This window comes from Chelonia mydas, chromosome 13 (assembly GCF_015237465.2).
Source record: "Chelonia mydas isolate rCheMyd1 chromosome 13, rCheMyd1.pri.v2, whole genome shotgun sequence".
Lineage (NCBI taxonomy): Eukaryota > Metazoa > Chordata > Testudines > Cheloniidae > Chelonia > Chelonia mydas.
In genome coordinates, this window is record NC_051253.2 from 22,900,429 (window position 1) to 22,910,971 (window position 10,543).

The window sequence follows — 10,543 nt, forward strand, 5'->3', positions numbered from 1 at the left end:
CCCTTGAAAAATTTACAACACAGAACTGTAGAAAGGCTCCCGTTGACTTTGCACCGGGCCGTATATTTTTCCAGTTTCCCTTCCTGAATAAGAACTGCTTCCAGGCTGAGAGCCCATTTGCAAGGTGATTGTGCCTAGCTATGCCCATCTGCAGTTCATATTAGGAGAGTCGGTGCATAGAGCAGCTGTAGGAGGAATCCTGCTTTGTATGGGCTCCTCTGCCCCCAGGATTTGTAGTCATGAATAGCCTTTCCCCGCAGGTTATTAAATCAGGAGCCGCAACTGCAAATCTCAGCGTGCCTGGGCTGTGTAGATAAGGACGAGTGTATTTAACCCATGGAAGGCTTTGCCAGGCAGTTCCATTCCCATTAGATCTCCTGGTACATTGGCAAGGCTCAGCGAGAACTTACAGTCAAAGCAGACAAGCTGGTCAGCGTCAGTTAGCTTTCCCTTTAGGAACAGATACTCGCCCTGTTCTGAGTCTGGAAAGGGGATGCGCTTTGTTTAAATACAAGGGGTGGGAAGGAAGACCCTTCCAGACAGCGCCCGGTGTGACTGAGGCTCCAAAAAGCACCCACGTCTTTGTTTTTATATAGCCAAGCAACGTACAAAAAACCAATGGAAACCCTTCCGTCTTTGTGAAGCAGGGGCTTAGGAATTGTTATTTGCTCTGCTTTAGCTCCGTTCGCAAATTAGTTGCGGATCAAATGCACCCCGGAGACCTGCTAACCTTTGGGCAATGTTTAGATGTAACATCCTGCTTGGGGATAATGATTAGTTAGGGGGGGAAGCATGAGTGACGTAGACGTAGTTCTTTTCAGTCTCTCTCTCTCTCTCTCTCTCTCTCTCTCTCTCTGTGCTGTCCCTGGTCCTCATCCATCCCCCACTTTCTAATGGAATAATGCACTGCCGGCGAAGATGAAGAGAGAAGCATAGGTAAACGTCAAAACTCTTCTCTGCAGCTTGTCTTTCTTTCTTTCTTTCTTTCTTTCTTTCTTTCTTTCTTTCTTTCTTTCTTTCTTTTTCTTTTTCTTTCTTTTTCTCTTTTCAGTTATATCTTGAATCCATTCTTTAGACCATGGCAAAAGTTTAGGGTAGGTTTTACAGAAATCCATTAAAGGAAGCTGCTGGAGAAACTCACTCAGGCACGTACACAAACTAGCCAGGAGAAAGTTAGAATTTCTTGTGACAGAATTCTCAGGTATGGGGGGTGGGGGCGGGCGGGCGGAGGGGGAAGAGAAATTTTCAGTGGGGATTGTTGTAAATCGGGACTTTTTCCTCTAGGGGAGGTATTGCTTGTCTGTTAGTTTGTTGCTTGTTTTTCAGTTTTATTCAGAGGCAAACTGCCTTTTAAGATTTTTGTTTTCCTTTGCTGTAGAATTTAAACATAGTGAAGCGGAGTGCCGTGTGTACGTATGTAAAAAAAAAAAAAAAAAAAGCATTTAGCTGGTGATGGACTTTAAATTTAGTTGTATTTAAAAAAATTAAACTCAGTTTAGGAAATCCAGATTACATTTAAAGATGTAATTTATAGGGATGGCATGTTATACTCGAGGAATCTGTGTATCGTTTCTTAGCTTCGGTCCGAGTTGTGTCGGGGAGCGGTTTATACAAATGGGCGTTTTACGAGGAGTTCAGGCACTTGGGACTCGACACCAATCCAGTGTGGATGGAACGGGAGCTTAGTTCGGATGCTGCTGTTACCCTGGTTTCTGTTCCCTGGTAACACTGCAGAGCTGCACAGAGGCGCGAGTTAGTTATCTGGACTCATTCTTCTTTGGAGCCGATGCTGCAGGGAACAGGACCGGGACTGTGAGTGAAACAAACCACAGCTGCGAAGGAGAGAGATGTGCTTGTATTATTCTGGACCAGGGAAAGGGAGACTTGTCTGGGTGACCAAGCAAACTCGTATTACACAAACTCGTGGTTCCCTAGTATATGCAGAGAGATGCATCTGTTTATCTATAAGGTGCAGGATGATGCTGTGTAATAGGAAGATAGTGGGATATAGCTCGTCCCCAGTGAAGTCGATGGGAGCTTTGCCATTGACATCACAGGAGTCAGGAATTCACCCTGCGTCCTTAATGCCCCGCAAGAGGGAGAAGAAGTAACGGGCTCGGAGACGGAGGCAAGGCGTGTGCTGTGTTAGGGACCAGCGAGCCGTGTCTGCTGTGCGAGGCATGTTTCGGCATCTAGCCTTGCTTACTGGACTCAGTACACCAGCCCTGAGCCATAGCCCCAGTCTCCCTGATACCCAGCGCCCTGCTCTTACCTCCCGAAAATCCCCCCAGTAGCTCCAAACACGGGTGGTTGTTTTGGTCCCAGAACCTCCCCCCCACCCCCCATCCTGCTTCGATTGCCAGTGTGGTCTCTTTAAACGATGGGAATCTGGGTTCAAACAAAGAGCTGGAGAAATTAATCGGCGAGGGGGAAACCCCATTTACACTGGCCCCCTGTTTGTTTGACTCTACATTTAGCCGTGTCCCGGGTTGAGTTTGTTTATTTGCATCCGTGTCTGTCAGGACTGCCCTAGGTTTGGTGTGGATGGGATGGGAGCTGGGCCAGGGTTTATTTGGCTGGTGGCTTTCTGGTGAGGGAGGTGCAACTGACATCATACAACTAAAAGCACTTAATGGGAAAAATGGGGCTTTCGCCATTTGATGAAATAGCTAAAGTCCACTACTGGGGCGTTCACGGAAATATTTTGTTAGCACCAGGAGTCTGCTTGCCATTTCTAGCCAAAAGGACCGGAGAAACAAAGAGGGAAGCCAGAGGTTAGTTTCAAGTATCTACATTCTTCTCAGATGTTTATTTTCAATAGAGAATAAATAGGATCGCTAGTTTAACGCTCCCTAACGTTTGTAAATAATAAGTAATTAATAGCTAGTCGATACATTAGATTTTTTAAAAAATCAAATAGAATTCTTTCTTTCGTTAATGCTAATGAACAATTATAAACTGGAGGAAAGAAATAAGATATTTTAAGTGGCACTGGAAAAACCATCAAATTACTATATAATTAATCTTTTCTTCCGCTCCTTTGCTATCTGACTGGTGGAAAAAATGCAGCGGAGCTGACAGTCCAGCAAAAGACAATATATTTGTTGGATTATCAGGTGTTTCGTTCTGTGGGTTATGTGGAAAATTCTCAGGGCTTTACTACAGCTCAAGTCAGTTTCACAAGTTAAAGTCCTATGAAGTTAATTGGTACCCTTTGATCTATGCTGTTTTGGAAATCAGAGAACTCAGGGTTGGGTTTAAGAAATATGGTTTGGATGAACTGCACAACCCCAGACATGCCTTTCCCACCTCATTTTCGACAACAAATTCCATCGTATGTTAGAACATATTAAAATCTTGTTGAATTAAAAGAAAAATAATTTTTCTTTTAGTGGTAGTGTGTGTGTGTGTGGGGGGGGGAGAAATAGCCGTTAATCGATTTAAAAAATCACACCTAAATTTGTGATCAGAAATTTTTCTCCGTTAGGGAGATTTTTAAAAATGTAAGTTAAATTCTAGTTGCGACTTGATAATTCCGTAGCTCCAAACGCATGTTCTAAATATGGATCAAAGATGGGCAGCGCTCCTCTTTCTCGACCTATTTGTGCAATGATTTGTAATAATTCCTTCTCCAAAGCAAAGGCAGAGATGAGCCCTGTTTTGCTCATGCACCGCAGGGCCTTCCTTCTTTTGCAGAGAATCGTTTGCTATAAATAAGCATCATTGTTTGGGTTCTCTTTGACCTTTCGCACCCAGGTCCGCACAGAGATCACCAAGAAGGAACATCACAGAAGGAAATCAGGATACAATTATCAACGCACATAACAACAATAATAAAATAACTAGTTTTTCTTATTCTGGTGAAGCTCTAATTAGTGTCAGTTCTTATTGGTTCAATTCAGCTACACTGTAGCCTATTAAATCCCTGTTTTAACCGGTTCCTATTATTAACATATAATTCCATCTCTCGAGAAGTGGTGGATGTATTTCTTCAGCCTCTAGTCGTTTTCATCTTAATTTCACATCCAATTCCTTTTCTCAGTTCAATCAGATTTGTATTAGTCACCTATCTTTTAACACTTAAGTAGGAAAATAATCTGTAGTGTCGACAATTCTGCTTATCTTTAATAAAAAAGTTAGTTTTTAAAAAAATAATTTTAGTTGCTAGAGAAATCAAATATATATTGTGTCTTGTGAAAGCAGCAAACAATAAGTGGATTTTTACAGCTTGCATTTAACATCTTAATAAAATAAAATAGAAATAAAAACCCTATCCAGCTATTCAGGAGGAAAGGAAGATGGCATCCCCTAAGCAACACTGCTCTAAAATTACGCATTCCCTTAAAAGGGTATAGATTTCCTTATAGGTTTCCCCAAATGGAATAACAAAGCGACTGATTATTCAGTTCTTCACCATACCGGGTAATCTCTTGCCCAGGGAAATATGTTAAATAAAAATTATGAATAATTTTAAGGCTGTTGCATTAAAAACAAATGCAAGCATTTGAAAACAAAATTAAAGTATATTATACATCTATATGTAATAAGGTGGTATCTACATGTGCCCCTGTAGTTATAGAACATGGACGATAAGGAGAAATCTGTACCTACATACAGCTATAGAATTTATGTATACAAAAGTAGAATCTGTATCTGAATCTAGATTTAAAATATATGGGCAAGAGGGAGGAATCTGCCTCTATATAAATATGAATATACATATAATGAGAATCTATCTCTCCATATAAAATAGATGAACAATAGGGAGGAATCTGTATGTGGATATAGATATAGAATATACATATAATGAGAAATCTACATTTAAACTGTAGATATAAACTATATGGACAATAAGAAGGGATCTGTGTGGGTACATAGAGGGGGATGATATACATATAATAACAAGGAATCTGTATCTAGCTATACAATATAGAAAGAAGGTATGTAGCCGTTTAAATCTGGGTGTCTGTGCTTCCCACATACGGCTGTAGTGCATTACACTGTATTTTGGCCGGGATGGCACGAGTGTTCTGTCTATACGTGGCTCAGAAAATGATCCACGGATTCCTAGCAAAATTAATTACACCCAGGAATCGTTCGAGAGACAAGACGATGGAAGCGGAAGCTCCCAGCCTCCAGTGGGGGTTTTCTTTGGGTCCCTGTCTTGCCAGCGAAAATCGGCTCCCAAATCAGGGCTAGGCTGCTCCTTTGGGAAGATAGATAAATAAATATAGATGTACATATAAATCAGTGAGGGGGAACTACCCTCCTATCTCCTTCCACCGCCAACTATCCCTCTCCCTCTGCAGTGTGGATGGCAGAGCCTAGAAGGTGTGGGTGTTGCTGTGTAAAGGGGGGGGGGAGAAGGGCTTTGATGAGGACTGTGGTACCTCCCTCAGAAATGCAGCAATCCTCTCCCCTTCTTTCTGATAGATGGGCGCATTGGGATGGAGACGTGGTGTGCACAGCAAAAGGCTTGCGTTGGCAATCTGGTGATCATCCCACGTCCCCCTGCCTTTCTCCCCTTAGGCTCCTCTGCATTGGACTGGCATCACTGAGGCTGGAGACAACCGACCCGCGTCTCTGCTACTCAGAGGGGACAGGGATATTCTGGAGCACAGGCTGGGCACCAGACCGCCGACCCCCCCTTCCCAGCACTGCAGAGACCCCCCCCCCCGCGACCCTACTTCACTCCCCAGTCTATATGCACAAGGAAGAGGGCGAGGTGTGGATCGGGAGGTGCCAAGGAGTTCAACCCGAGCGGGGTCATGCTCCAGGGGACACTGAAGGGGAGAAGGTCCAATTGCGGTAGGAAGTGGAGATAGCGGCTTTGCCAGCCCCGGAGTAGCAGAACTTTCTCGCCTGGTGCCGAGGATCGCCGGCTTCTTGGTGGCCAGAGGCTCCCAAGGCAGTCAGTCAACATGGCCACTCTGATCCGGAGCAAGCTTTCCAACGTCGCCACCTCGGTTTCCAACAAGTCCCAGGCCAAAGTGAGCGGCATGTTTGCGAGGATGGGCTTCCAGGCGGCGACCGACGAAGAGGCGGTGGGCTTTGTTCATTGCGATGACCTGGACATGGAGCACAGGCAAGGGCTTCAGATGGACATCTTAAAGTCGGACGCCAGCGAAGAAGGAGCAGAGCCTCCCCTAGAAGGGGATATCCATTACCAAAGGGATGGCACGGGTCCCCTGCCCCCGTCCGCCTCCAAGGACGAGGGCATCTGCTCGGAGCTCTCCGGCCAAGGCAAGCCAAAGATCACGGCCTGGGAAGCTGGGTGGAATGTCACCAACGCAATCCAGGTAATGGGGAGGGGGGCATCTCACTGCACGCCCCTCAGTGCTGCAGGTGACCTTTGCAGGCATGTATAGGGAATAAGGGTCATCATAATAACCAAGGGGGGGTGGGGGGAGGATGAAATCTCCCTGCTGCCTATAGTATGACGCAGAACCGTGAAACATACCAGCCAGACATGGCAGGCACATGCGTTGGGGGTCTGTGTGTGTGAGGTGCGGGTGTTTACACGCTCACACAAACTCACAACATCGTTTCAGATCGTGCTTGTTACACAAACATGTCAGCCCCTCCCACCCCCAGTTCTATGCGCTTTTTCCTCTCGGGAATTGTATGTTGATGGCGCAAAACGCTTGTGCGAACAGAGAGCTCAGGCCAACAGAGGGTGTAAATAGGGAATGCAGCCCACTCCCCTATGCTTGCCTTTATGGTTTGACGGAGTCAATTCGGTTTGGGCTCGGGGGTAAATTACTAAAAGAAATTAAAAAACAAACAAACCCGATCATCCCCTTTTCCACTCCACCCAACATGGCAAGCCGCCCAGTAAAGTTTAAAAATGAGAAGGAGCGCGTGGCTTTTGCCAACTCTCTCCTATTTCGGTAGAAATCACGGGAACAGCCACAATGGCATGGTCACTGAGCGTTCAAGTGTCTCACCGGGGCGCTGTGCAAGCAAACGAGCGCCCCTGAGAACGGTGGGGTGCCCATTGCCGCTGTTTCTCCCAAAGTCCTGACTCGCCAGGAGAGTCACTGCTGGAAACGTGAGATGGGTATTTGTGACTGATTTTCATTTGGGGTTTGAGCGGATTTAGTGCCCCCCTCCAACCCCCAGCCTCCTCCTGTGGCTGCCTGGATAGTGGGATATTACGCATTTCACCCCGAAATGATTACCCGTCACAAATAAAACCGGAGCGGTTTGGCGAGTCTCTCAGCTCTTATTAAAACGCTTCCGTCTGGTAGTTCATTTGTACTGATAACGTTCCCAAACCAATGCTCTCCCCCTTGGACCCGTTCCCTCTGGGCACCATGCACACGAAGAGAACAGCAGTGGTGGGTTTGCCTGTCCTAGCAAGCGCCCCCTCTCCCCCGCCCCCACAACTTTCTAGCTCCGGAATGATCCTGTAGATAAAGCGTGTTTCCTTACGGGATTATAGGCCATTTCGAAGGGGAAATGAGTCCTTTGGGGGAGAGCAGCTAGAGACTTTTAAAGGTGTCACCCTCCGTATCTTAATAATGCGGACAGATCCCACAAGCAACTCGCACTCTCAAATGCAGGGACATCCTCAGTGTGTCAAAAGCAACTGCATCACGGAGAGTGTGTGTTGTAAGTGGCGACGCAGCCCAATGATTTTTAATCTGGCTACATGAATATTTCCAAACCTTTCCCCAGAGTTGCCCCTTAAAATGGGGTCTCTGTTTTGATCGAGATCAGATTCAGTGTCCTATATGTTTGAGTGGGGAATTAAAAGGTTGATAGGAGATAGTCAGAGGTTGGGAAATTGAAATAGTAATAATAACAACAATAATAAAATAATAATAAAGAGTGAATGTTTTATGAAATCGTGAGGAGTAGTGAGGAGTATTCCTTTCCCAATTCTGAAATGACTAACTTCTCTGCCTTTCCTTCCGAATACAGATTTTTAACAAATTCTGATCAAATGTGGTTTTATTTTAAATTAAAATGCTCGTCTTCAGTTCAGTTTAGCAGCTCAGGAAATATACAGACATTTAAAAAGAGTTCTAGACGGACAAGTGAAGCAGGAATCCTTGTCCAATTTCATTTTTAATTTCTCTCTCATACCTGATTATATGAAGCAGGATCATGCTGTTGGTTTGTGATCTGATTGCATCGAGTAAAATCGTGTGTGTGTGTGTGTGTGTGTGAGAGAGAGAGAGAGAGAGAGAGAGCGAGAGAGAGATCTTGCTGCTGTGTGTGTGTGTGTGTGGTCTCTTGCTAAAATGAACAATACAGTATCAATTTTGTCTCTTTCTAGGGGATGTTTGTTCTTGGCCTGCCCTATGCTATCCTTCATGGTGGATATCTAGGACTCTTTTTAATTATTTTCGCTGCAGTAGTTTGCTGCTACACTGGGAAAATCCTTATTGCCTGTCTTTACGAAGAGAATGAAGATGGGGAGATAGTCAGGGTGAGAGACTCCTATGTCGACATTGCTAACGCTTGCTGTGCTCCCAGGTTTCCCAAGCTTGGAGGGAGGATTGTGAATGTGGCTCAGATCATTGAGCTGGTCATGACCTGTATTCTCTATGTGGTGGTCAGTGGGAACCTGATGTACAACAGCTTCCCAAACTTGCCTGTCTCCCAGAAATCTTGGTCTATCATTGCCACAGCTGTGCTCCTGCCTTGTGCTTTCTTGAAGAACCTCAAGGCTGTCTCGAAATTCAGCTTGCTCTGCACCTTAGCCCACTTTGTGATCAACATTTTGGTGATTGCCTACTGTCTCTCCAGAGCACGCGACTGGGCTTGGGACAAAGTCAAGTTTTACATTGATGTGAAGAAGTTCCCCATCTCCATTGGCATCATCGTCTTCAGCTACACCTCCCAGATCTTTCTGCCTTCCTTAGAGGGGAACATGCAGCACCCCAAGGAGTTTCATTGCATGATGAACTGGACTCACATAGCAGCTTGTATTCTCAAGGGACTCTTTGCCTTGGTAGCCTATCTGACCTGGGCTGATGAGACTAAAGAAGTCATCACAGACAACTTGCCCTCCACCATTAGGGCGGTAGTCAACCTTTTCTTGGTGGCCAAAGCTTTGCTTTCCTACCCATTGCCCTTCTTTGCAGCTGTGGAAGTCCTGGAGAAGTCCCTTTTCCAGGATGGAAACAGGGCGGTCTTTCCTAACTGTTATGGGGGTGATGGGAGGCTCAAGTCCTGGGGACTCACCCTGAGGTGTGCCCTGGTTGTTTTCACCTTGTTAATGGCTATTTATGTCCCTCATTTTGCCCTCCTGATGGGTCTTACAGGGAGCCTCACAGGTGCAGGCCTCTGTTTCCTGCTCCCAAGTCTCTTCCACCTCAAGCTCTTGTGGAGGAAGCTCATGTGGCACCATGTTTTCTTTGATGTCGCCATTTTTGTTATAGGTGGTATATGCAGCGTGTCTGGATTCATCCATTCTTTAGAAGGCCTCATAGAGGCTTACAGTTCCAACGTAGAAGACTAAAGAGTGGCCAGAGCTGGTTGCATTAAAAGAGAATTACACTGAACATCCACATAGCCAAACAATTATGTATCCTTTTAAAGAAAAGATTCATTATTTTAGTTATGTGCATCCAACAAAGTACATAATAGAACCTAAAAAATAAAATAAAATAAAGTCTTTGCCCTGGAGTCATTTTAATAAGCTAAGATTTCAATATATTTTTTCTTTTTTAGAAAGTATTTGAAGGAAAATATCTGACAACCCTCCTACCCTCTAAACAATGGTCTGAATTTTCTTTAGAATATATCTTGTAGGGTTGTAAAATGCCCTATCTAGAAACGGTTTTCAAGGTAATAGTCTTACAAATATTATGCAAGTCAGGGTTGCAAGATTTGAAACACAGTTGTCAACCCAATGGATTTGGGTTGTTTTTGTGTAAAATTAAAAGTAGATACTGAACAGTGGGTGGGGTCAGGGAGGTTGCCTTATTTTATACCCTGTGAAGGGTGGTTAGAGAGGTGTAGACAAGACCTAGATTGTATGAACGCCCAAACAGTCAAAATGGTAACAGCTGGTGACCAACGATCCCAGTGAGATGTAATGTTTACATTGTAGTAATATAATAAATACATATCCTGAATTCTTCCATTTTAACTCATAGCCAGTAATCCCATTTGACCAAGACCTTTTGCCTCCAGCTGCAATCACAGACCTGGAGTTCAGTTCTCCTTATTTTTTTTTTTTAAAATAATCATGACAGCTAAATTTAACAAAAAAGTTGTTGGATTTGAAAGCGTTCAGGGCACAAAAACAAGACAAAACTCATTCTGTGCAATCCACCAGATCTGTGCAGCTGTTTCAAATGTCCGTGTGGTGTAACTGTGGTAAATAAGATGAAAAAAAATGTATATCAGAAGATTTATCTTTAACGTACAATGTGGTACATAAATATATCAAACAATAAAGAGAAAACATAACGACTGTGGCTGGCCTGGGTTTGTTATAGGGACTGCAGGTTGGAGAAGTCTAACCAACATCATGAGCGATAGAGGAGGAGTACGCAGGTGTCAGGGCAGGGTTAGGAGTGGCTGA

General features: G+C 44.5%; 1 protein-coding gene across 6 annotated transcripts in view; it reads left to right on the forward strand.

The window, feature by feature from the left end:
* Window positions 1-10,191, forward strand: part of SLC32A1 (solute carrier family 32 member 1) — a 60,061-nt gene extending 49,870 nt beyond the window's left edge. Inside the window, exons 1-3 of one of the 6 annotated variants that reach the window (XM_043527228.1) lie at window positions 543-1,201; window positions 5,530-6,299; window positions 8,285-10,191. In XM_043527228.1, the coding sequence (XP_043383163.1) occupies window positions 5,922-6,299; window positions 8,285-9,472 (1,566 nt within the window). In that variant the 5' untranslated portion in view covers window positions 543-1,201; window positions 5,530-5,921 and the 3' untranslated portion in view covers window positions 9,473-10,191. Of the gene's footprint in view, window positions 1-542; window positions 1,202-2,532; window positions 2,775-5,433; window positions 6,300-8,284 lie in introns of those variants that run through there. The other 5 variants (XM_043527232.1, XM_043527229.1, XM_007057175.3 and 2 more) reach the window with 5 other exon arrangements.
* The last annotated feature ends 352 nt before the right edge of the window (window positions 10,192-10,543 follow it).